We start from the raw sequence: 27,783 nt of genomic DNA, 5'->3' as shown, positions 1-27,783 counted from the left end.
AGGAGAGGAGGAGAAGAAGTGAAGAAGAAGAAATGAGTGCAGGCAAGAGAGGATGAGGAGAGAAACAACAGAGCAGAGAGAAAAGAAGAAAAGTGGAAAAGAGAGAAGAGAGGAAAGGAGGAAGATGCAAGAATGAGGAGGAGGAAGATGGAAGGATGAGGAAGAGGATGGAAGGATGAGGAAGAGGAGGATGGTGCACTCAGACATTGAGAGGAAATAATTGATGAGAGGAAAAGTTCTCTTCTCCTTCACTCTGCCTCTCGCTCTTTTTTTATCTGTTTATCTGAGGCTCGTTCGGCCAGACAGAGCAGCTGCAGCAATTAGGGTCAGGAGAGGGAGAGGGAGGGGAGGGGGGGTGGGGGAGTTAAAGGGGAGAGAGAGGAGGTAAAGGAGAGGGGAGAGACAGTTCAGGATAACTTCAGACTCCTTCACTTCATTGTGTTGTAGATTAAACCTCCATCTTTACTGATCAGTTTTCAATCAATAATCTATCAAAACAAATAAAAACATGTTTTGAAAAGTTCTGCAAATTTGTTACAAATCAAACTAATAATATAAATGTGACTGAGTAGTTTTTGTTCCTAAACCTGAACAAAACGAGACTGTTTCACATCTTTAACTGTGTTTACAACGGTAACCATGACGACCAGTACACCCGCACTGGGTCGTATCAGAGGGGATGAGTGATGATGTCACAGCTCGTCTCTGCCGTCGGCTGGGAGGAGGATGGAGGGAAAACTAAAAACTAAATGAAGAGGGGAGGGTGAGACCTGGTCCCCGCAGAGCATCCAGTCATCAGGAAAACTGGGACACACACACACACACACACACACACACACACACACACACACACACACACACACACACACACAGGTACTGTTGTCATACTTTTTTACACCACAGACAATCCTGCTCTCTGATTGGCTGCTCTGTAAAAGGTGCATTAACCCCTTCAGTCCCTGTCTCTCACAGTTCCTCGTCGTCAGCATGGACACACTGAACAACACATTACAGGACAGTAACACAACTAACCACCGTAACTGAGCTCACAGCCTCCTAACTCAGACAAACACTGACAAAAACACAACAACAAAGACTCACACACCAGCTCCTGCTCTGATTTGACTCAGATCAGTGACGCCTCATGTCTCAGTGTGGAGACACAACCAGAAGGATCAGACTTCATACAATCACACTGGTCCCACCACAGTGAGTCTGCAGCTGGGACTGGGAATGATCAGTGTATAGATGGATTTGTCTCCAGATGTTCTGCAGCTGTTTTCCAGAGGATCAGTGGTCAAACAGCAGCCGACTGCCTGATGAACTGAAGCGTCTGCAGGAGGAGGAAGTTACACAACCTGGCAACACAATAAAACTAACAACACAAACTGCTGAGCTTTGGTTTTACTCACAGGAACTTTCACTCTAAACTCACCTCCACAAACACACACACACACACACACACACACACACACACTCTCAGTGTATATCTCACCTCTGCTCCACATCCTTCATATCACACTAAACTGCTCAAACATCCTCCTCCTCTCTCTCTTCTTTATTCCTGCTCTGACATTTTCCTCCTGCAGCCTCAGTCTGTAAATCAGCTTAATGTGAAATCTCCTCGGCTCTGATCTCCTGACGCCGTGGGACCCCGGCCGCGCTGCCAGCTTTATGAGACAGAGGGATGATGGGAGGGCAGCGGAGGTCGACAGGTGGATTCAGAGCTGTGGTTTGATTTCCTTTGTTCTGTCTCCACTCCTGATCAGACGAATCTGATCAGTTCAGCTGCTGATTCCTCTGAAGAACGTGACCACAGAGTCACAGCAGCAGAGGAGCAATTTATAAATGTTTGGACCAGACTGAGGGACACTGGTTTTCTGCAGGTCGTCTTTGTGTGGGAACAGGATGTACCATGAAACCTGGTCTCCACTACAATCCCCACAGACTGAGCTGTATCAGCGTCCCAGAGAAAAGGCGGGAAAGTCGAGCTCACACAGGTGATGAATAAAGTAGTGTAACCCTGATTTCTACACTTCTTCTTCTTTGATCACCACCAACAGGACAGACACTTTATTCTGCTCTTTTAGCAGGACGTGGTCCATTCAGTGTCACATTCACACCTGTCCCCCTGGAAACAAGAGCAGGTAGGAACTAAAGGTGCTCCCCACTAAAGGGTTTTTTAAATCAGCAACTTAAATGTTACACCTACAAAATATATATTAGAAATAAACGACTAAAGTGCTGCAGCTGATGATGACATTACATCACAGACTCAATGAAAAATATGCATTAATAATGTAATAACCTCAAATAATACAGCACCACTTAATAAACCACATAAATTCATATATAAACTAACCCCCGAGCCCATCCTCACATGTAAACCAGATCCAACAGAGTGTTCTAAGAACCGCTCAACACACAATCTGACAAAAATAGAATCAGTTAAAACAAATGAGAGGAAACTAAATCTAAGATGAGTCTGTTCATCTTCGATCTGTCTCTGAAGTCCAGGTCTTCAGCTGAAGCAGGATTTTTAATGAAATTCAAAGTAGCTGAATTAACTGTTAGCAGCTCCTGTTAGCAGTGAATCATGGATGTACAGAAAACTGTGTCTGGATTATTGTGATACTGAAGAAAACTTTAAAACATGAGGATTCTCAGGCAGGTTCTGCAGTGATGAGGATTTCAGTGGCTTTATGGACGATGAGTCGTGACAGACATCAGAGAGAACGTTCCCTCAGAAAGACTCACACTGAAGCTAAAAATGTGTGTTCACATCGAGCAGCATATTTATGTTGTGTTGATAAAAAGACCTGGATTAAAGTCATAGTTTTACTGGTGCTTTCACAATAAAGTTCATGAGGCTGATCAGCTCGACCGGCTCCAGCCTGTTTTCATTGACCACACTGAGGCACGCAGCCCGAGCGGTGACACAGAGTTAATAAAACTGGAGTACAGTCAACGGGCGATGCACAGCAGGTTTCTACAGCCACCGTTCAAATCCCAGGAGGCGAGAGTTTGATATTAAAATATTTCAGGTGGAGTCATTTTTAATCTTAATGCCCAACAGACCTTCACAGCAGCACTGCTCTTTAATCCTGGAGGGATGTGACGATACAGCCACGCAGAAACTGATCAGAATCACTGAAGAACCATCAGGACGACTGTGTGAGAGGCACAGGCACACACACACACACACACACACACACACACACACACACACACACACACACACACACAGATATACATACTGTATATTTGGGGGGGGTGTAACAGACCATCTGTCCCAATATCTGACACATGAAATTGTATTTTAATCTGATTATAAACATCCACCAACCACTAAAATTGCCTTAAAAAACCCACATATGTAACCATGATAACAGCCCCACCCATCAGATTTTTAGGTGTGTGTGTGTGTGTGTGTGTTTGTGTGTGTCAGGGGGATTTGTGGTGAAACAAGGATTTCCTAATCACACAGCAACAAGATAAATTACTTTCTTGGCGTGTTGAAGGACACTGTGAATGGTGTGTGTGTGTGTGTGTGTGTGTGTGTGTATGTGTGTGTGTGTGTGTGCGTGTTACTGTAAGTACATATGTGCGTTTGACTGTGTGTGTTCCTGTGTGTGTCTCAGGGGTAAAAGTAAAGAATCAAATCCTTAATTACATTTTGCAATAAATTCCTGGTAGTGCTTGTTGAAGGGCAGAGAGGAAGTGTGTGTGTGTGCGTGTGTGGTGTGTGTGTACTTTGGCTCTGGTTGCCTTCAGATTTCGTTACTGTCGTGTTGAGTGTCTGTCTCGCTGTGTTGCGACTGCCTGAGCTGTGTGTGTGTGCATGTGTGTGTGTGTGTGTGTGTGTGTGTGTGTGTGTGTGGGGGGGGGGGGGGGGGGGGGGGGGGGGGGGGGGGCTCCTCTCTGGCTCAGGAGGTGGTGCCCTTTAGTAACAGAATCTAGACAATAAAAGTTGAACATGTAGATTTGATTTTGTGTTTGTGTAACATGATCAGACGTCAGAGTGGAGCGTCTGTCTGCCAGATGATCTTCACATCATCTCTGATTGGTCAGTTCTCTGTGGAACACCAGAGGTGTTTATCACCACATTCCTGCTGAATAAATCATAAATCTCCATATTACACCTCAGTTAACATACCCTGATAACAACTGCAACTGGTGATTAGCATATTACATAAGGCTGAGGTAAATGTCACAGGCCTCAATTATACAGTGTGACCTGTTACATCACACACACACACACACACACACACACACACACACACACACACACAGAGTATATGTTTGGACTCACATTCCCATCATGCCTGGGGAGAAGAAAGAACACAACAGCCTTTTGATTCTGATTTACAAAGTAATAATGAGGAGGTCAAAGGTCACCATGGGATTTGACACCTCATACTCACACACACCTTAAACCCAGTTCCAGCATAGATCTGCAGTTCTAGATCTGCTCTGAGCACGTGGTTGACACTCAGATCCACAGCAGAGCAGATCAGAGTCGTTACAGCTGCCGGGACCCGATCAATCACCAAGTATTGATCGGTTTCACACTGTGGTCCTGAGAAGCTCTGAGCCGAGGGAGACGCCAGCTGATTCCTGCCATTATGGATGTGTGGTGGAGTTCTCACTCCATTACAGCCCAGGAGGAGAGGGGGGTCACATAGATCAGCAAAACCCCAACGTGCTGAGTGAACTCTGCAGATACATCTGGAAACATCTGGCCACAGACCACAGCAGGAGCCGGCTTCATGAAAACAGACCTGCTTCACTTTAATGACACAGACCGACTTCCTGTGGACAGCTGACGACTCCAGGCGTGTGGATTCATACGACAACACTCCACCACAATGCTGTTTTCAACCACTATAAAAACCAAGAAGAAGAAGAAGAGGAAGACAGGAAGAGAAACAGCTGAGGCCCAGGGGCCACATCCTTCAGAGGCTGCTGACAACAGCTGGTTTTTCAAAGTATTCCCAGCAGAGCAGGATGTGTTCAGGTCACATGATCACAGCTTATCACATGTGTTAAAGGTGTCATGGCCGCCTGCTGATTCTGCTGGTGTTCATGTGGTGGATGAGGGCTGTTCTAACACAGAGTGATGAGTGAGTTTCTTCTTCTTCTTCTTCGTTGACCGGCAGAGCCTCGTTCTCCGAGCACACTCTCCCCTCTGCAGCTGAACATTTGTCAAGTTAATCACCTGCAGATGTTTGTGCTGTGGAATCACTTCCCTCCTTTAATATAACATATTGACACGTACAGTAATTATCAGCTCCTCTCTCTAAAGGCTCCAACACATGGAACTGTCCTTTGATTAAATTCTCTTTCATCACTTCGCACTAATCAATATGGACGATGTCATTTTCTTCCCTCATCCTCTGTTGGTTGTTTAATCTCCTGGATTCAGAGTCATGACTCTGTGACGGACAAGTGGCACAAAAACTCACGGCTTTTATTGTGAAGGGGGAGGACTGCTGTGCTTCCTGCTCTTCATCATCACCATCAACACACTGTCATACCAGCTGCTGTCAATCAAACACAGATACTGACACACCCCCCCCAGCTCCTGTCAATCAACACATACACGCCTCCTTAGTAAAAACAGACCGCCTGCTGATGACCTTTGTTCCTTATTTTAATAACGGTTCATTTCAAAACCAGCAACATTATTTATAGGAGACGACGTCATGTGATCAGAGAGAGTGAAGGCTGATTGGCTCTGATTGGCTCTGTGGATCTGACATCCTGTGTCTTTGTGGTGCTGAGACTGCTTTACCACCAGTTTCTCCGATTTCCCATCATTCTCTTGTCTTTTTCTTGACTTTCTTTCCCTCCCAGAGAGAGATGGGAGAGTTTACGTCAGTCTCAGGTCGATGTGGTTAGCCTAGCTTAGCACAGGGACAGAGCTAGCCCGGCTCTGTCAGTGACTAACGTGTCACTGCTTCATCTTCACATGAAGCAGCTGATCCTGACTGAGCATCACTCTGTGCTACAGGCGGACGCTGCACAGATGTACCAGGTGGATGGATCTATCAAGAAATAGTTCCAATACAGCTCAGCTTCCATGATGGCGCTCTCAGCAGTGGCCATTTTGTGTCCCAGGCAGTCAGGAGGAGGAGGAGTCTCCAGGCAGGAAATGGAGGCGATGAACTGTGAAGCTTCACAGCATCAGACCCTCTCAGCGTCTCTGGAACTGTCTGTATTCACCCCTCTTCTGAACCACTCTGCCCCCCCCCCATAAAAACATTAACAGTGTGTGCCATTCGTTGAGATGGTCTATAATTCCATCCAGGCCGTTTTATAAGGCCGCTGATCCCGCTCTCAGCCTCATATATATCCGTCCCTCAGAGGAAATGGCTGCTTCCCGTCTCCTTCTTATAAATAATGTTGATGCTAAAGTGCTCTGCAGCAGCAAAACTGTATACAGGCAGGACGGAGCTGCTCCTATATCCTCCTACAGGACACTGAAGACACAGACCAGGGGATCAGGTCTGGACTGATGACTTCTGAAAACCATGTTGTCTGAGTCGGCCAGTGATGGAGCAAACGGTCATGGATAAGAAACAACATAAACTGCTCCTGTCACATGGGAATCGAACACCGCTCTCCTGTGTCATATTCATCCATCCACCCCAACCTCCTCCTGACGTGGACTTTGTCGCTCTATAAACTACGTCACCGCACTTTTCCCTTTGCTCCTGTCATCATTACTACGACCACTAGATGTCGCCTAACAACAAAACCTGACTATGGGTCATAGTGACCTGCTGACAGACGACCTGTGGGCTCGTTTGTTACAGGACAGTCTCTTTCCCGCAGTTTATTTGTTAGAAACATTAACTGTCTATAAACCTGGACGTAGACTCTGGGTCTGAAAAGTGAAGCTTATACTGAGGAGCCTTAAAGCTGCATCATCATTATTATCATTATTATTATTATTATTATTATTATAATTAATAATAATAATAATAATATGTAATGACCATCAGGGGGCGACTCCACTGGAGTCTGACTGTAGTGAAGTCTGTGTAAATGTCTTGATTTATCGCCTCGGTGAACGTTTTCCTGATAGTCTCAGGCTCTATGACGATCAGCTGTTGTAGGAAACGACTGGTCTCTACAGCGTCTCCGTGGCCCAAACAAAGTCCAACTGTAAACCCACCTTTACCACCCCCATGAAGAAGAGCTGGCAGCTTCTCCAGCACTGACCCTCCAGGCCCCAACCACAACCTTGGCCTGTTGGTATTTTACACTTCAGGAGGTAAAGGCTGCTGCTGGCCTCACGTTTGAGCAGCAGCTATATTTAGCCCTGTATTATTGTGTAACTTGTTTTAATATTTTCAACAGTGTTCTGTGTCCGTAATTACTGTGTTTGAGTCCTCATTATTCTCATGTCTCTGTTGTGTGCTCTCCCTATTTTCCATCTGTCCATTAAGAGAAAATCCATGTGAGATAATTTCAGCTCATCAATGAACAAGTGAAAGATTTCCCCTGTGACATGAACTATTAATTGTTGAGCTGAGAGGTTTTTGTTATCGCAGCACCTGGAGGAAGACGAGGATTATCTGGAGTCCAGACACAAACCGTCTGCGTGTTTTCCCGGCAGCGGCTCTGAACGAGCTCCAGCAGATTATGTTTCTCCTCACATATATTGCTCCTGGAGATGCTGCAATAGGTTTATGATTTCACTTCCAGTTTATTTGCACAGTGATAAAACACAGGAGCAGAGCAATAAAAGCAGCATGATGAAAAACAATGATAACCAAAGTGAACAAAGAGAAACAAATGAGCTGGACTACAGAGTGGGAAGAGGAGCAGAGGAGCAGGAGGAGAGAGGAGAAGAGGAGGATGAAGGGGAGGAAGATGAGTGGAGGGGGAGAGGAACATGTTTGATGCTACATTTGAAGATTTCTGATGCTGTTAAATCTTTTCTAACATCACCGGACACTAAAAATGGTTTAATAAATTAAATTAAAAATCACAGGGATTGAATTGCAGCGGAGGATTGTGGGTATCCCACATTATTTCATCAATTCCCACGAATCAAACGGATCTAATGCAGGAAATCTCTGCTCACATTTAGAGCGAGGTCTGATAATGTTCAGCCAACATTCACACCAGACAGCTAACAGGAAGTGCTGCATCAGTCAGGCCGACTTCCTCCCTGGACACACACACACACACACACACACACACACACACACACACACACCTGTCCACAGTGCTCCTCCTCCTGATGATACATCTGCTGGGTAACTGACCAAAACACCAGAAGAACTTTCTAACAACTGTCCATCAGCTGACACAAAGACTCGAGTGTGTTCATGCAGTGAATCAGACAGTGGAGGTCTGACGTGACCTGCTCTGAGAGCCGCTTGGATGCACTGAGATCAGATCTGCACAAGATGAGTCAGAGCAAATGGAGTCTAGATGACAGCTTCACCAACATCCTCACTTTTTATTTCAGTAGGGGCGGGGGGGGGGGTCCACTATAAAAAGCTGCAGGAAACCCTGGGGATGCTCCCCCCAGGTCAGAGGATTCATGTATCTCAGCTCCCTGTGTTGTGTTCATCTGGAGAATGTGGCGGGACAGAACAGGCCACTGACATGTGGCGGCGGCGTGGACGAAGCGCTGCAGAGACACTGCAGACACCTCAGGCCTGTGTTGGATCAGTGAAGCTCTCAGTTCATCGGTCGATGTTACAGCCCCCCACCTCACCCTCCACCCTCTGAGGACTCCCACTGTCAAAGCTGATCCTGTCCGAGGACAGGCTCCTCCAGGCTCAGGCTGAGGAGCTCCAACATCTGGAGGGAGCTGCTCCTTCCACACGATGTGACTGTGACCCCCCCTAAACACCTCAGCAGGTTAACAGGCCAAAACCTAAACTCTGGACTGGACTAACATGAAGGATTTGACCCACAAACCCAATCAATGAAATCAATATTCTGCTGGAACACATGATCAGATCAACAGATCCAACTCAGATCATCTGTTATTTTCTTCTACTGTGATCTTCAAGTAAAACTTCCTTTGATAGTGAAAGAAGAGGGAGAGAGGACAGAGGGGGAATACTCCCTAGAAGGAAAGAGAGAGTGACTGAGAGCAGGAAGAGGTGAGGAGGAGGGGGGTGGGGAGGGGGGTAAAAGCCTGGGTTGTGTTTTGCTGCCTGAAGAATCCATCAGCAGGGAGAACAGCCTCTCCCTGCTGATAACTAATGGAGCTGAAGACTGAGAGGAGAGGAGACAAGGAGAGGAAAAGAGGAGAGAAGGAGACACACCAGCGGGGAGATGTTAGGTAACTTCAGTCTGGACCAAACTACAGGTGAGACAGACACCTGGCTGCAGACGAGCTGTTCATCTCTTCTTCATTCAGGAAAACAAAGCCACCTCTCACCTGCACCACAGTCTCACAGTTCCTCACTGAGAGTCGTTCACTTCATTCACACACAGGTAGGAGTACGGAGGCATATGGAGAGGAGATGCTCTGTGTGTGTGTGTGTGTGTGTGTGTGTGTGTGTGTGTGTGTGTGTGTGTGTGTGTGTGTGTGTGTGTGTTAAAACCAGTATGGTGCTTTGGTCAGAGCTTATGGCTGATTCCTGACTCACTCTCTATTTCTGATGTTTCTAAAGGCTCTTTGAACAACGGATAATGGATCAGTGCTGGAGAGCTGCAGGGTGAAGACACCATCATCATCCTCTCTCTCACACACACACACACACACTCACACACTCTCACACTCACTCATACACACACACACACAGTCTCCCATCCACATGGCACAAGTGAGTGTATGTGGGTGGCAGCAGGGTGAAGATACACCACCGTGCTCAAGAAGCAATGAGTGGGAGGCAAACGTGCACACACACACACACACACACACACACACACACACACACACACACACACACACACACACACACACACAGAGTTTTGGTTCTTCACACCTCATCTCTTTTCATGGTGGAAACAGACATTAAAACTCTCACATCCGCGTCCTGACACGAAGCAGCACAGAACGCACTCCCACGTTGCCATGGTGATGATATTAACAGTGGTGTTTTCATCAGTAGCAAAAATAAAATCTGTTTAATGTCAGATATCACAGCAGTCAGCCAACACTCCACATTAAACTGAGATTAACTCACCCGAGCGTTGTCATGGTGACGATGGTGTACCAGAAGGAGGCCGGGATGGAGGTGAAGGTGGAGCCCTTGGTGCCCTTCTCGGCGTAGAACATAACGGTGGCGAAGATGATGATGGCCATGGTGAGGGAGAAGAGCAGGAAGCCGAGCTCGGAGGCGCAGCTCTTCAGCGTGTAGCCCAAAATCCTCAAACCCTGCGAGTGACGCGAGAACTTGAAGATCCGGAAGACGCGGAAGACCCGGAGGGTGACGAAGGCGCCGCTCACGTCCTCGTTCTCGGGCATCACCAGGCCAATGTAGTAGGGCATGATGGCCACCACGTCGATCACCGACATCACCGAGCGCATGAACTTGCAGCGGCTGGGTGCGGCAAACAGACGCATCAGGTACTCGAAGGTGAAGATGAGCACGCAGGCCGTGTCCATGCAGAAGAAGGCCAGCTGGTACTTCTCCCCACACGGGAGGTCCTTGACGCTGCCCTTCGGGGGCCGGCAGGGGACCGTCTCCACCACGTTGGCGATGACAGAGACGGCGATGAAGAAGCCGGTGACGTAGTAGAAGACCAGCGCCATGGTGGAGGTGTGGGGGTTCTCGAAGGCTCGCCACAGACGCTCCCTGGGGGTGCTGTGCGGAGGGAGGGGGGCGTCCATCGCCTCGTTGGCCTCTGTGTCCTCCGCCAGACGCTCCTGGTTCTCCTTTTTCCTGTCTCGGTATTCCTTCACAAAGAGAGGGAGGGAGAGGACGACAACAGGTTAGCGTCCGTCAGACCGTGTCTCTGACGACCATCACAGACTCAAACTGCTCAGAGGGAGAAGAAGCAAAGGACCAGTGTGCAGGAGAGGAGAGGCGGCGGCCGCGAGCTCATCTCTATCAAATCTGACGCCTACGGTGTCGAGTTAAGAGCCGACCTGCAGGAAACACTGAGGCCTCGCCGTGTCGGGAGCAGTGTGGAGCTGTGGTGACACATCACTGTTCAACATCTGGAATCTTCAGCCCTGAACTTCTAGTGGCTGTGATTTCTCTGACAGCGTAGTAGCCAGACAGATGCTACAATTCTATATTTGTGATTGCTGCAAGAAATGTGTTTGTTTTGTTATTGATTATTAATTTGAGTAAATGTCACTCCCATGATCATCCTCCCCCCTCTCTCAGGGTCATAACATTAACAAGATGGCGAGAGGGATCAGGGATCAATTTAAGCCACAGCGACTGATAAACTGGTCTGAGTCCAAGACGAGCAGCTAGGACACGACGACAGTGAGAAGCTGCAGGAAAACAATAAAACCTGTGAAATTACTCGAGGAATAAAAATAAAAAATGACATGGACTGTTTCTTGTGTGGGGGAAGTGTTGAGTGAGTAAAAAAAGAAAAAATCCAGAAATTAGAATCAACGTGACGGAGTCTGCCAGACAGCAACTCATTCATGAGCCAGTGGACAGGTCATTTGATGATGCTCGTCTCCACAGACTTAATGAGCAGCATCACCAACAACCATTAGAAACAGGTCAAAGGTCACAGCACCCACATAACTACACTACAAATGAAGCAACATGTTTGAAGGGACTTCAGTGGAAGTTTTTTCAAAAGGCGTGTACGTGTAAAAAAAAAAGGTGATTGACAGCCAAGTTTACCAGAGAGGACACACACACACACAGGGGAGAAACAGTGAGCTGTTATCCCTGAGTTGGAGCTCCTCGTGTCACAGCCTCCGTGTGACACTTCGATCGGTGACTGTGTGTTTTTGAAACTGATGTCAGAGCTGCAGCTCACTGTTTCCTCCCTGAGCTCAGTGTGGCTGTGGTGACAGGTGTGTTTATAGTGTGTTCACTAATGCTGCTAAAACCTAAACCAGGTTTGCTCAAGAGATCATCACAGCAGGTCTACCTCCATGCAGCAGTCCCCGATGATCTCTGGCACGATGCCGTAGAAGGCCAGCTCCTCGTCGAAGGCCTGGATGCACTCTTGTCTCGGGTAGTGGAGCTTCCCGGTGCGGTAAAAGTTCAGAATGTGTCGGAACATTTCAGGGTCCCTGTCGAAGAAGTACTCCTGCGTGTCCTCGTTGTAGAAAAACTCCTTCTCTGAGGAGCCCAGCAACGTGTCGGGGTAACGGTCCAGAGTGTTCTTCCACGTCTGGAGGGGTGGAACAGAGGAGAAGCAAACAGCCTGGTCATCTTCACCACAGAAGACATTTAACAAAACACAAAACACAGTAAATTCTGCCCTGAAAAGTAAAATGATAACATCAGCTGATATAAAACAGTGACAAATGAATAAATGAAACTTTTATGATAGAAATAGAACAGATAGAAACTTTTCACAGCGCATTAAAAACACAAACACAACTTCCATCTGAAGGATTATGGGATGTCAGGAGTGTTAAATCGTCACCAGCTGATGCTAACAGTGATGTCATTGCTTTTTGATTTTATTTTTAAACATCACTGTATGTTTCTGTTTTTTCACTGGACCTTCATGCTGCCGCTTTTGTTTTTGAAGATCAGGACAAAGTCACAGACCTGACGGGAACTTTATTCTCCTGCTGCCACCGCAGCAGAAAGTGCAGCAGAAAGCCACCAAATCTATTTCTGCTCTGCAGCCATTCTGTTCTTAATTCTGCCCAGATGCACATCAGTGTTTACAACCTGCAGCTGGAGCTGATCATCAGTCCCAGAGTGAGATCCAACAGCAACCTCCTCCTCACAGACCAGGTCAGGTGATCACAGTCTTAAACACCTGCACAGGTAGTGCTGTCTGAAGGCATAGTGGGAATTACTATACCCTATTTAGTGGACTCATAGTATCCCATAATGCATCATGTTCATCACTATGTTGTCCTCTACACTGTAATAAAGAGTAGTTCCTGGAAGAACCTCTACTCCAAGAACCTAAAGGTTCCTCCAAGAACTCAAATGTTCCTCAATCCTCTTGGAGGTGTCTGCAAGAACGTTTAGGATTCCTCAGTATGGAAACTGGTTCCTCAAAGAACCCATTTGATGAAGGTTCCTGTAGGATCTTTAGGCTGCTACATCTGGAACTATGAAGAACTTCTTAAATTCATCTCACTGACATGAAGGTTTCCTTCTGTCATGTGTGTAAAACACGAAGCACAGCAGATAAACTGACTGACGTTTTACATTATTTCTTATTGTTCGTGGACCATGTGCTCCTGTATGTGTGAGTAGGTCTTAACTGGGACAAGTGAGATTCTTCACATGAACATAAATAAATTTTGTGAACAGTTTACAGCTCATTTCTTGTACAAACCAGGAAATGTCCTATTTATAGAAGATAGAGTCTTGTTCTGCCTTTTTTCACAAAGAATTAGACTGTGTGGCCTAAAAATGTTCAGTCCCATTACCGGTGGTCAGAGGGCGCTGTTAAAGTTGGTGAACCGAGGAGGGGTCACAGGTCACAGGTGAGGTCACGATAAGGTCAATCTGTGCACTACAGTTTCCTGGACAGTGAGGAGGGAGCAGTGTGAGAGGCGTCCAATCAGAGAGCTTCAGATTCTGTGGAAGGGCGGCTAATGGTGACTAGAATTACAGTGAGTCAGTTCACTGTCGGACTGTGCACCCCTGATATCAACTGCTGAGTATCATGGGTAATTTAGAACCTTATCACACATCAGACAGAGGTGAAAACTCTTCCTGTTTACACGAGAAACTGATGTTAACTCCACGGTCGTCAGCATCACCTGACGTGAAAAATGTCTCAGACAGATGAGGCAGACAAACGTCAGAGAGTCGGATCCAGGTGGTGTTTAATGTGTCCCGACGTGGACACAGAACCACCTCAGTGTCAGAGATGATGAGATGGTAGAAGGTACTGGACAGACGTCCCCGTCATTATCATTTCAACAGGAAGCAGCTCAGTTCATCTGATGAAAATTAACACATTTGTGCAGAACGGCTGCAGATAAAGAGCATTAACAGATCCTCAGTGTCTGTGCTGCCGGTGGAGGAACATGAAAGAGGCGTTCTCCACATCAAAGAAGGACGACGGGGAGTCGATGTGAATTTAACACAACTATGTTTCACCCTGAGAAACATCATCCTTGTTTCAGAGATAAGAGAAGTGAATTCAGCTGTTTGCAGCAGGAACGTGTTGAAGCACAGCTGAGCGTCAGTCCTTCATGGTGGAGCGTTCAGGACACCTGTCCACCCCTGACGGCTGGTTTCTGATCTGCACACACTCCTGAGCAGCTGATCAATCTGACTGCTGAGGTCGATAAATCAGGTCTCTGATTGGTCAGGGAACAGCGCAGCAGCCTGAGGACGTCCACTCATGTTGAAGCAGTGGGGCCTTTATGTTGTGTGATGATATTTACTTCAGTGACTGACTGAGAAATGTGTCCAAACAGTTAAAAGCATCTTTACAAGGCTGAGGTCGGGATGTGGAGGTCAGGTGGTGTTTGGACATGGACTTTCTGAAACCACCCTCACCACTCTGTGGTTTAAAACACTGAGATGAAAGAGGACTTTCTTCTTCTCTACTTCAAAGTCAGCCCAGCTCCTGCATCACTGCTACACACTGGCACTGAAAGGTCAACACTCCAGCAACACTTGTGTTATGAAGAACAACTTTGTTGGCTCCATCGCACAATGAACAGAGGGAGTAAGTGAGAATGTGGAGGTCAGGGTGGTGGACGGGCGTGTAGTGCACTCAGCTTTAATGTGGGAGGCAGCAATTAACAGCAGCCTCAATGTTTTCTTAACCTCAAAAGGTTTTCTGCGGAGTTTCAGACCTCGAGAAGCTGTGGAGCTGGTCAAATCTCCACCTTTAACCTTTCTGTTGTGACTTTATTTAATAACTGCTGAAGAGAAGTGAGGGAACCAAAGTTCCCCAGACTCAAACCAGGATTCATGGGGGCCGCCACCGGGACACCTGAGCTCAGCTGCAAGTTTAAACACATCGACTCCGACACTGATGGAGATGTTACAGAATCATAAGGTCACCAGGTGAGTGGGGCGGAATTATCAGTCATGAACATGTTCATGTTTAGAATAAACCTGGCAGATGTTTAGAGGCATCACAGCAGAATTAACATCTGGATGTTTGAACCTGCTGAGCTGTAACGCACAGACTGATGAGCAGTTGTGCATCATCACCTCCTCAACTGCAGCTGTTTACCTGGACATGCAGGTAACAGCAGCCTCACTCCCGCCACTGGAGGCTGTGGCTGTTTTAAGGGGCTGTGGACTATTTAATGTGAACAAATATGCTACTTTATGTTATTTTCTGTGCCATTAATTTGCTGTGGTCAGTTACGTTTAACGGCTCCTCTCATCCTGCAGCTTGAGAGGTGAAGAGACGTGTCAGGACCCACAGACTGAAGCGTCCCTCAGCACAGGGACAGAAACTGTTTCTTACTTTTATCAGAGACTGAAGACACAAAAATCACATGATCAATTATTGGTTGATTGGGGGGGGGGGGTGTGGAGCATGCTCAGTAGACAGCAGCACTCACCTGAAACCTGACCCCGCTGACGTTGACGTACAGGATCTCATCTGATCTGGACGAGTTGTCCACCGGAGGTTTGGGCATCGTCTTCTTGGCCAGCGGCAGCCAGCCCACTGCCGCCGCCCGCGCAAATGGCAGCCACGTCGCCACGCCAGCCGCCATCTTGCATCAGACCGTCCCACCTGCAGAGAGCTGAGTTCTGTTCTCTGGGGAGGGCACAGCTAAAGGTTCCCAGGTAAGTGCCTCAACTAATAATCTTCCCTCACTTCTTTATCTGCCCTGATTTACACGAGTGTTTGGGGCAGCGAGAGAGGAGGTGGTTGGGCATGTTGAGGGGGGGAGGAAGGGGGGAGGAGGAGTGAGGGGTCAGATGACAGTTAGGTGTCAAGCCATGAAAGGAACGCCATGAAGGAGTGGGAAAACATCTGACAGGTATCTCATCCCAGAGTTTGGGACGTCCTTCTGTGAGATGGGGATGGAGACTTCCTGTTGCTTGCCAAAATAAAAGCTGGAAACTCTCAGTAATGTCAGAAATATTCCTGCTTTTGAATATGTTTCAGGTTCAGCTGTTGTTGTCTAGCTCTTCTAATGAATCACAAGATGTTCCAGAGTCTTGTTGCAAAACATCTGTAAAGTAATAGTAAAGTTATTTCCAGATGTTGCTGTCAGGATTCACAACAACAAAAGGACAAAGATCCAGGCAGGAAAGTGTTAAAGCATCTGGCCTCCACCTTACTGCTTCCTCTCTCTGTTAGAGTCTAGCTCTCTCGCCCGCCCTCTCTCCCTCTGAAGACAGATTTGTTGCAGCGCCGCAGCCTTTCAAATTCTTATTAAATTGTGATGATGGTCCCTGAAGTTGCAAGATAGACAGAATTGTCCGTGTTGCCTCGCTCCCTCTAAGTGTTTCTCTGCTGTGGAGATTATGGATCTGCAGCCTCTTCCTCTCTTTCTCTTTCTGCTTTTGCTTGCTGTTTTGTCCTCTCTACTTTTCCTTTATCTCTTTCTGTGTTTTACTGTCTCTCTCTCTCTCTCTCGTTGAAGTCGACAAGGCATTAGTGATGGTGGAGAGACACCGGCTTTGTTTTGAAGAGCGAGGAGGAGGCGTCAGACGGTTCTTACTCCATGTCCATGTATGGCCGTCCTGCCAGAAAACACACAAACAGAAAAGAGACAGAGAGTGAGAGACAAAGCAGGAGGAGAGGAGAGGAGGAAACAAGAGATGAGAGGTGAGGAGAGGAGAGGAGAGGAGAGGAGAGGAGAGGAGGAAACAAGAGATGAGAGGAGAGGAGAGGAGGAAACAAGAGATGAGAGGTGAGGAGAGGAGAGAAGGAGAGGAGGAAGGAGTGGATGGGAGAGAAAACTGTGAAAGAGAAAAGGAGGAGAGAGGAGATGTGGGAAGAAAAGTAGAAGGTAAAGTGGAGAGAATAAGACAAGAGAAAAAATGAAAGGAGGAGATGAAGGAAAAATGTGAGCAAACGTGAAAAGGAGAAGAAAGAACGTAAAGAATGAGGGAGGAGGGAGGGAGAAAGGAAGGATGGGAGGGAAGACAAAAGGTACAGAGAGGAGAAGAAGGGAGGAGAAGAGATAGAGAGAGGAGAGAGAGGAGAAGAAAAAGGGAGAGCAATAGTTAAAGGGAGAAAGGCAGTATGGAAAAGATGGGAGCAAAGAGGAAAAGATGAAGAAGAGAAAGAGCTGTTGGAAAGAACAGGAGGAGAGGAGGGAAGAAGAAAGGAAGGATGAAAGTGAAAATATGAAGCAAATAAGACAAGGAAAAAGGAAGGATGGAGGAACAGATGAGAGAAAACTGTGAGGGTTAGGTACACAGTGGAAAGAGATAAAAGGAGGGGGGAGGGGGTGAGGAGAAGAGAGGAGAGGAGGAAACCATGGAGGGAAAGGAATAGAGGAGACTAAAGGAAGAAAAGAGAGGAGGAGCTAACAGAGAGGACGTAAGCTGAATGAATCAGACTGTTGTTTCACATTCATCAACAAACCCCTGTTCAGACTGTGTCCGTCTCCCAACACTTCCTGTCTGCGGCTCTCAGCTCCGAGCTCATTGGTTCATACTGAGGACTAATGTTCTCATCTTTACAACACTCAGTCACTTCCTCACTGTGCTTCTTATCACACAGGAAGAAACGGTGACATTGCTGGGGACTATTTTCAGCGGCGGATGAATCTATGGCTCAGAGGAATCAGGAGACAGTCGCAGGTTTGGATCAACACGTGGTTTGATGACAAGAGGAAAGTCGCCTTTTAGAGGACGAGGAGACACCAGACGCTTCCACAGCAGAACACTGAACAGCTGCAGCTTCATGTTGTCTGTTCTCACACTGTCTGGGTCAAGGTTCAGGGTTCAGCGCTGCAGTGACCCCAACAGGAAATCAGTCTAAAAGCTGATGGATGGAAAATTGATCAGTCATGAAGTCAGATTTACATAATTTGAGATAAATGGGCCAAAACTAACAGAGCTGAATGGCCCATTACACAGAAGACTGAAGAACTCTCAGAGAAGAAGACAAAAAGGAAACGGGAAGCTGAGTTTTAATAAAGGGCTCAGTTTTCAACAGGCTTGAATAGAACATCGATCAAAAACAAAGATGGCATCATCTACTGATGGTGTCGTTTATGATTATTATTATGATTATTGTTATTTTTGTTGTCTGTCTCTATAAAGGACATTTTCAGTATTGTTAGTGCATGAAGGATACAGCAGCAGCAACAATGTCGTCCTTTCATTATTATGGAAAATGCACAAACTAATTCTAATTTGCTTGATGGATTCAAATATAACTAATACAACTTAAATTATATTTATTATAATTTACCTGAAAAACAAACAGGAAGAGGAAGTATTTCTATATTTACATATAATCTTGATGCAGTGGTGCCCCTCCCCCACTCCTGAAACCAAACCTATGGCCTTGGTTATATTCATGATTTATTCACATGTACATGTTTTAGATGCAGCTGAACATGTAACATAGGAGACAACAGACGTTGCACAAAACCTTAGAACCATCTCAAATGAAAACCTGAGAAGATGCAGTCGGTCGTGGTGTTTATCGATCCTCTCCTTCCTCGTCCCGACAGACGCAGCTGAAACCGTGTGCCTGTGTTTAAGATGAAGACATAAAGCTGCAGGTTATTAAAGATGTTTTTATGATCAGGCGTGTGCAGCGTCCTCGGCCTGCTGAGGAAAAACACAGCCGTCCGTCTCGCTCTTTATTTCTCCCTCTGCGTTCTTCATTCAATAAAGCAGCCACAATAAAGTTTCCTGTGAAGCTGCTCTTCGTCAGATGAAAAGTTATTGTCGTGGGTTTATTGCATAAAGTCCACAGTGGGAGCAATAAAACTTTTCCCTCCTCAGGTTTGGTTTGAATCACAGTCTGTGTGAAGATGAACTTCTTCATCTCCGAGGTCGTCATCATCACCGGCTCCAGCCTATTTGTAGATAAACTTCATTTGAGATCGTTAAGCTCTTAAGTTTCCAAAAGAATCTGTAGAAACGATGAATCTGAGGTTTCAATATTTAAGCCGTCTGCTTGCATTCTGTTCATCTAAAACTATGTCTACTATAAGTACTACTCATCAGTACTGCAAATACTGCAACTGTTATTACTAGTGATTAAACAAGCACATTAATTATCACTGCAAACATTCAATCTGTTTTTGGACACTGGTGGTGTCCACATACTGTTTGAATCATTTATGTGCCGTTGATACAGAGTTTAATTATGCCAAAAAAAACTACACAAATTTAAAAAAAGATCTAAAAACACCTCATCAGAAGAAACCATAACTTGAATAAATGACATTATAAAAACCTCCTGTATATTCTTTTGTCTTTTCTTCACCAAAAGGTGTAAATTAAATAAATACACCGGCAGTATGCAAGACAGTGTGTGTTTCTTTCCACTTTTAGCAACAAAGTTTGACAGACAATATTCTGAAGTGAGAAGCTTTTTCCATTTGAGACTAAAACTGACAATTGAACCAATTCCTCTGTAATCTTGTTATTCTGATGCATGATTCTGTGGAAACACACTCTGTAGCTCCTGATGAATAAAGTGTTTCCTCTGAAAATTTCTCGTGTTGATGCTGATTGAACCGTTGCACTGATAAGCAGCGTCCCACATCTTGGTGATGTTCCGGCTCAGTCAGTAATGTTATCAGACATCACCAGCTCCTGAGGGGAAACGAGCAGATGGACGAAATTCATCCACAGTCCACGGAGAATCAGAGAAGAAGCAGCGACGAAACAGCTGAGACAAACCATGAAAACGAGCCAACATTTATCAGAAGCTAAGTTAATGAACGACTGAGGGCTGTGACTGGGGAGGAACCATTAACAGACACTAAAATACTGGACTTAGATTCATCAGCTGGATGGAAACACGAGTCCACATGAATGAGCCTGTTGCTCTTTAACTGCAGGATGTGGACGTGACAGCTGAATGCTAACACGTTAGCCACAGCTGTTGGATAACAGGACGTTATTCAACCAACATGTTTCAGCTCTGGTACTTTAAACACCACAGGACGGCGGAATCTTTGTCCGTCACCCAATCAAGCTGGACACAAACAGTTACAGGAAGTTGCCCTCCAACAGCTTCCTGAGTTGTGTGTTCAGATATCTCGGTTTTTTTCTGACTTGAGTGAGACGAAGCCTGAGCATGCAGAACAGAAGAGGACCCACAGCGCAGCCCTGGGGAACTCCACAGGGGAAACAGATATACTGTAGGTAAACACAAATGTCCCCGATTAAACAGTCACATGCAACATCTGCGCACACACACACACACACACACACACACACACACACACACACCTTCCTGTACCTGTCCTGCCTCGGTAAAATCTCTAGTGTGTGTTGATGAATTATGAATGAAACTTTCAGCCTGACTAGTTACAATCCACCACAACACACACACACACACACACACACACACACACACACACACACACACACACACACGGTGACTGTCCGGTTCAACCATGCAGCCATGTTTCACTTTCTTCCTGGATGTTACAGTGGCCCTGAAGTGTAAATCACGAGATAAAACGTTGAGCTGCTGCAGAACTGTCACATCAACAGACTCACAGGTAAAAATCAGCAGCAGCAGCGGCAGTGGTGGTGTCTGTCTGTCTGTCTGTCTGCCTGCCTGTCTGTCTGTCCGTCCGTCCGTCCGTCTGTCTGTGTCTGTCCGTCCTCTCTGTGGGAATCCCTGCTGACATCATGAACACACATTAGATATATTACAGCATCCACATGATGCTTTTTATCCACAGCCACAGCTCTGGGATCAGTTTCTCTCACACTGAGCGGCCTCTGTGGCTTCGACCCTGGAAGCTTCCGGTAATGGGTCGGCTGCTGGTTTTATGGTTATTACTGTGTGAGAGCTGAACCTGAGTCAGTAGATTTCCTGTGTAACTGCTGAGGTAAAGACAGACGGTCCTTCAGCCTCCTCAAGAACCAGAGCAAACACTGTGGTGCTTTTAAAAAGTCTGACAGTTTTCTAACTTCAGAGCCTCAAAGAACAAACTTCTCAAGTTTAAATCTGAAAATGAAATGCGACAGTGACTTTCTGCAGCGTCTTTCCTGCACAGTAAACTCTGTCCTCCTCTGATGGGATCTGCATATTGTTCACGACGAGCCTCCTACATTCATTCCTACACTGTGATTATGAAATGAAGCAGGCAAAGTCAGCAGATACAGCATCATTTAACATAACAATGTAAAACATTTTGACCCTGACTACAGAAGCCCTGAAAGGCAAGTGAAGTTTTTTTTTTCTTCATCTGTATAAACAACTGCAGAGACGCGAGTGATTTTTTATTTCTGAGAAGAAATTAAAAACTAGAAAGATTTTCCTGCAGTCAGTCTAAATTTAGTCACTTTGCTCTTTGGTCCAGTGGATTTTGTACATTTGTTGTTGTCTGATTCAAACCAAAAACCAGCACGTTCTGTTTTCTACCCACATTAGAAATTAAATCCTCAAATGACGTTTCCCTCACAAACTGAATCATTGACAGACACTTGACACCACATGTGCTACACAGTGTTTAATGAAGGAACAACAGGATATAACCTGATCTACTGCTGATGTGATGGACGGTTCTGTAAATAAGAAATCAAAGTGCTGCTGTCTCTGCTCTACTGTATGAGAGCTGATCAATAACAGGACAGCAACGTGTCTCCAATCACTGATCAATGGAGCAGAAAACATATTTCTGATTACTGATCGATAATGAGGAAGCAGGGCTCTCTGATCACAGATCAATACAACAGTAAGCAGGCCCAGGAAGTCCAGCAGAGAGCTGCACGCTTTCTTTTATATGACACGATATATTTTTAACTTTGCATATGTCTTGATGATGGTGGTGGAGCGCCGTCGAACATGTCGCTCCAAAATCTCCCAGAGTTCAGTTGGGTCTGAATCATCAGAGCAGCAGGAGATCGTGGCTGAGTGCAGCGTGTCAGAGGAGGACACACCTGGTACCTGCTGAAGAACAGGCTGTCAGGAGTTTCCACAGATCTTACACCATGAACCACGGACACCGACTCATCTGCAGAAAGATCTAAAGTTGAATACATTTATATCCATTGAAAATCTAAAGGGATGTGATGGATGAGACACGCACCTGTTTTTCTTTACAGGACAATGAGTTCAAGTTGCCATCGTGTCGTATGTGTGTATTTTAATATGTGGGGAGTTTGTGTAGCTGGTATCTCGGCCAGGTTTTTGATCTCTGTGGGATTTTCTGGTATAATAAAGACAATGATCATCTCCGGCCAAACAAACACTAACTGACCTGAGAACAGTCTGATTCTCACCTGGACTACAATGTCAAATAAGACATCAGGTCACATTATTATAAAATTGTAATTATAATTTTTTGGTTTTGCATCTGAATGAAATGGTTTCACTTCACATCCCCTCTACAGACAGACAGGTTCCCAACAAACGGTCTGTCTGCTCCTTTCTACTAAAAAACGTGCTGTCGTTCGAGCTGAAGTAAGTAACAGGAGGGACAGTGTTTCTGCTGGAGTGGAAACTGATGTAGAGACACACACACACACACACACACACACAGCGAGAACATGGGCGGTCAGTCTGAGTGTTTGTGTGAAACCATTAGACGACCATCAGTGAGCAGCACTTCACTGCAGCAGACACACACAGACACACACACACAGACGCACACAGACACACACACACACACACACACACACACACACACACACACAGACGCACACAGACACACACACACACACACACACACACACACACACACACACAGAGCATAAGATTCAAAGAGGAAACAGAAGAAGCAGAAAAGTCGACAGTGACAGAAATCGAAGCGTCAGAGCAGCGACCTTTATACAAAAACACCTGCAACAGAAAATATTATTTTGTAGGAACCAGAACTTCGACTGTTTCCTCAACATCATGAGGAAATGTTGATTTGTGTATTTAGCATCTTGTGACTCCAGCATCATCAAACCGTTCTGGGTCAGTTCAGACTCAGATCCTGGTTCAGGTCTGGGAAAGATCCTGGAGACAGTTCAGTGACTTCAGCTTCACCTCAGTTTAACTGGGAAACAGGCGAGTGGTTGAATCCAGTGTTAGTGTTGGTCACAGCCTCAGTGCCACTGTTCTCTCTGCTGACGCTAACACTTTTTCCTACTGCTGCTGCTTCACATTAAAACACAGGAGGACTTTTATTGTGAAACAGGAAACACAATGTGACAGCGATCTTTCATCAGAAATAGTCCAGAGAAGAAGACAGCGGTTATTTTGATGAAATCAGGCAGCAGTTGCTGATGGTACGATGTAAGAATTATTAACTGATTTCTTTATTGATAAGCGAGTGTGTTTGGCTGCTGTCAGCTGATTCTCCTCTGTCGTGTTTTATGACAGTGAACTCAGTTTTTGACAAACCACAGGAATCTGTACAGGTTCACGTGGCTTCAGGGAAAAATGAGACATTTAATTCACTGAAGAATCAGTCGATCATTCAACAAGCTGTCAGATTTATTGATGATGTAAAAACTGTTGGTTTCTACCAGACAGTTTTCTTCAGATGAATAATACGACCTTACCTCAGCTTCTCTGTCTATGAATCACCTGACACTGTTTGATAAAACACAACTTCATGACAAATGACCACAATGAAAACTAAAACCCTTCAGGTCTTAAAACCAGATTTTGACACAGAGGCCCTCGACAAGATCAGGACCACAAGGTGGAGGATCTGATACCTGATACTGACTTTCATTGGTGCAAATTTCTCACAAATTTGAGATTAATCAAATTTGAGTAAGGTTAAGCTTTATATCAATTAAACTGGAGTTGAATTAATTGTATTAATTATTTGTTCATTCCTGTCTCTTATTTTTAAACACTGAGCAGCTCCTCACTTTACATTTTACACATTCCCATAGGAAATGTCTGCATTATAATTATTGATCACTTTGTATTTTCTCTTCCTTTGTATATTTCTGACTCTCCTGCACCATGACCAAAAAAAATCCTTGTATGTGAAAATCTACTTGGCAACAAACCAGCAGCAGTTTTTGGCTGACATGAAGCCTCCATGTCCGTTTGGATTTCAGGCGTTTCAGTGTTAGAGCAAAGTCAGAAACATCCGAGCTTTCAGAAACATGTCTGTTTCCCAGACACAATCAGAACTTTTGATGTGAATATTACGATCAGAAAAAAACATTTCTTTCTACAAAACGTGTTTTCAGTGCAACAAAATAGACCAAACTCCTCAGACACATGTATTAAGGTGCAGCCTGGTGATATTCTAGATTCTTGTTATAGACCACAAACAAACACTGACTGTCTCCTTCTAACCAGCACTGTGATGGATCTGATTCCTCTGAGCCACAGAGCTCCACGGATAAAAACGATTACAACACATCAGTGAGACTCCGTGTTGACATGTTCCTTCATCACCATCAACACACTCTGTAGTAACACACACCGTCCTCAGCAGTAGAAGCAGTTGTTTGAGGAAATCACTCAACCTTTCCAAAAAAAAAAAAAATGAACCAATGAGCTCAGAGCCACAGAGGAGGGAAGTCAGAAAGTGTTAAAACCGTCTCTATCCTTCAGCACTGCTCTGTACTAAATATAAATTCAAATATTCAAATTTAAAACATAAATTATATGAAAATTGAATGAGGTTTGGTTGCTTTTAGTTGCAGTAAATTCACAGAGCAGGAGGACTGTGAACATTAGTGAGCACAAAGTGTGTGCATGCATGTGTGTGTGTGTGTGTGTGTGTGTGTACATTTGTGTCTGAATGCTAACCACCGTTAATAGCAAACACATAGAACTTCATCACTAATTCATACTGCTGAATTACGTCAACCTGAATGCACATATACATGCACATGCATGCGCACGCACACACACACACACGTGTCTCTTCCTCTTATATATGTTATTTTATTATTTTCGTTTTTCTTCCCTAAACTGCTGCAGCTGTTTTCAACTGTTAATTCCAAACAAACTCAACCATCTATTCTGTTCTATTCTGCTCTATTCTATTGTGTTCTATTCTGTTCTGCTCTCCTTTCTCTGCTGTTCCATTTCTTACTTTCCTTTTCTTTTCCATCTTCTGTATTCTTTCTTTTCACGCATCTTTCTTTCTGTCTTCTACTCCTCTTTATTACAAGTTTTCTACTCTGATTCTATTTTCTTCTCCTCTCTCCGAACTCTTCCCCCTCTCTCTGTCTCTCTCTCCACCCCTCCGTCCCATCCCCTGCTCCCGTCCTCCAGACTTCTACTGTCCCCTTCTGATTCTATTCTCAGCAGTAGCGGTGTATCTGGAGCAGTTTTCATCCTACTTACCACAGCTGATGATGATGATGATGATGATGAAGGTGAGGAAGCAGAGGAGGGTGAGGAAGGCAGAAGCAGGTTTTTTCCAGGTGGAAACAGGATGGACGGATGCAGGAGGACCCAGGAATAACAAGAAGAAGAAGAAGAAGAAGAAGAAGGTGGAGGAGGAGGAGTGTTGTTTTACTGTCTCAGATCTGTCCTGCTCTGCTGCCGCGGCAACAACCACATCTCCTGTCATCCCTCCTCTCTCTCTCTAACTCTCTCTCTCTCACACACATGCTGGCTCACTCGCTCTCTCTCTGGCTCCACCTCCTCCCATTTGTTTGCTCGACCCTCCCCTCCTTCTCCCTCTCTCTCTCTCTCTCTCTCTCTCTCTCTCTCTGTTCGTTGTCATTTCTCGTTTTTTTTCTCTCGTCCCTCCTTTTCTCTGTGCATACACACTTAAAACACACACACACACACACACACACACTGCTCCACATTAAACAGACTGATGGGAGTTTCATTTTGGGAGGAGAGAGAGAGACAGGGAGTAAGAATACTACATCTGATGGAACAGAAAAAATTTCACATTCAATTATAAAAATCTTATTTTTTTAACAATAAATTTCAAAAATGAACCCAGGTAAATAAACTGTCTGGTGTCTGGGACACACATCAGAAAAGTTTCAGGAAAGAAACAGTAGAGCTGCACGATATGCAAAAAAGAAAAATATTGTGATTATTGGGCAGATATTTAAATTTTAGTTCCGATGATTGTTTTTGTATTTCATATTCACTAAAATCTTTTAAATGATGATGATGTGATTTTTGTTGGTCTTGTACCAAACGAGCATGTTCTCTTCCATCGGCAGAATATGATGTGTATCAGCTCTGTAGCACCACAACACTTACAGCGCTAACACAACGACGCTGCGACACATTTTACCTTTCACAATCCAACAGCTCCCGTGATTGGGATTTTGCACTTGGCCACATTGCGATTTCGATTATATTTCAATTAATTGTTCAGCCCTAAGCAACATAAAAAAACCTTAATTCTCACATTGACACTTGTCTCCTTCAGGCGCCTTTAGTGTGATGGTGTCAGTTTATTTCATGTCAGACTGTGAGAGATGAGTCTGATGAAACCTCTGTCAGACGGGCAGAGCTTCACAAAGCTTCACAGATACATTCAAAATAAGACATGAAGAAGACGTTAAAACTGCTCCCAGATCAGACGCAACAGCTGTCAAGTGTCAACTAATATCTGAGACAACCTGAAGTCACACAGTGTGACGGGGCCTTTATTCTCTCTTAGAGAAATATTGTAAAATATTGTAAAATATTGTAAAATTGCAACTCATGACTGTTTTCTTCCTTGTAAAATTTACATTATTCTCATTTGAAATATTTTCTAAAAAAATTATTTCTTTATTCTGAAATTCACTTATTTCTAAAAAGATGATAACACTAATGACAGCTTTGAATTCATTTTCATATTGACTTTCAAAATCATGGCTCAATTCTCATAAACATACAACTTCATTGAGTTAAATCACAAATCTATTCAGATTATGGTTTTATTGTCATATTCAACATACTCAAGTATAATAATTATTATAATTCACAAATGATTGATATCAATATTTTACCAATATTGTCTTTATTTTATTTATTCATTCATTTATTTGTTATTTACTAGCAGGTGTGTGTTCTCCAGCTGTGTGAGGTCTAATGAGTGAATTCGGTTTTTATTTGACTCTGAACATGAAGGTTTGTTCTGTGAAATTGTGTAGAGGTCAGGTGTCATTTGTTCCCTCAGACACGTGAAGAAACACAATCACCTTAACCACTTAGTCAGACAAAACACTGCCTGCCCGCCCACACACACACACACACACACACACACACACACACACACACACACAAACAGCGACAGCTGGACACTGGAGCTGCTTACTTAAACATTTAAACAGAAAACTGACGCTCAACAACAAACCACTATCTCTGCTGGCGACAATGTTAGTTGTGTATTTGTCCGTCTCTGACGTGTTGTTGTGTAAATGTCAGTTCTGGATACAGATGAGGAAGTTTTCTGCCGAAGCCACTGAGGGTTTATTACTCTCGTTCTGCTGGAGTTTTCCTGAACACTGTTCATCCTCATTCTGCTTCACAAACATTAGCACAATCTGTCCATCTATTGACTTATGTTGTTAGTGTTGTCATGACAACTGCACCAGTAATGATGATTTTAAGAGTCACAAAATGCTGTGAGGAGAGCTACCATTAGCTTCAGTTAGCAGTTAGCATGTTGCTTTAACAGCT

General features: G+C 44.9%; 1 protein-coding gene across 7 annotated transcripts in view; it reads right to left on the bottom strand.

Annotated features, from left to right (window-relative positions):
• The window catches only part of kcnd1 (potassium voltage-gated channel, Shal-related subfamily, member 1), a 54,992-nt gene extending 29,178 nt beyond the window's left edge, over nt 1–25,814 (bottom strand). The window contains exons 1-6 of one of the 7 annotated variants that reach the window (XM_071458795.1): nt 20,724–25,814; nt 18,655–18,732; nt 17,614–18,015; nt 15,629–16,763; nt 12,046–12,291; nt 10,164–10,876 (exon numbers count right to left, since the gene is read on the bottom strand). In XM_071458795.1, the coding sequence (XP_071314896.1) occupies nt 10,164–10,876; nt 12,046–12,291; nt 15,629–15,784 (1,115 nt within the window). In that variant the 5' untranslated portion in view covers nt 15,785–16,763; nt 17,614–18,015; nt 18,655–18,732; nt 20,724–25,814. Of the gene's footprint in view, nt 1–10,163; nt 10,877–12,045; nt 12,292–15,628; nt 18,016–18,654; nt 18,733–20,723 lie in introns of all 7 variants that reach the window. The other 6 variants (XM_071458799.1, XM_071458798.1, XM_071458794.1 and 3 more) reach the window with 6 other exon arrangements.
• Nucleotides 25,815–27,783: the final 1,969 nt, after the last annotated feature.

The sequence above is a fragment of the Trachinotus anak genome, unplaced genomic scaffold (genome assembly GCF_046630095.1).
Source record: "Trachinotus anak isolate AG129_WGS33_773 ecotype Australia unplaced genomic scaffold, CSIRO_AGI_Tana_v1 ptg000022l, whole genome shotgun sequence".
Classification (NCBI taxonomy): Eukaryota; Metazoa; Chordata; class Actinopteri; order Carangiformes; family Carangidae; genus Trachinotus; species Trachinotus anak.
This window is presented reverse-complemented; position numbering and strand designations above follow the sequence as displayed.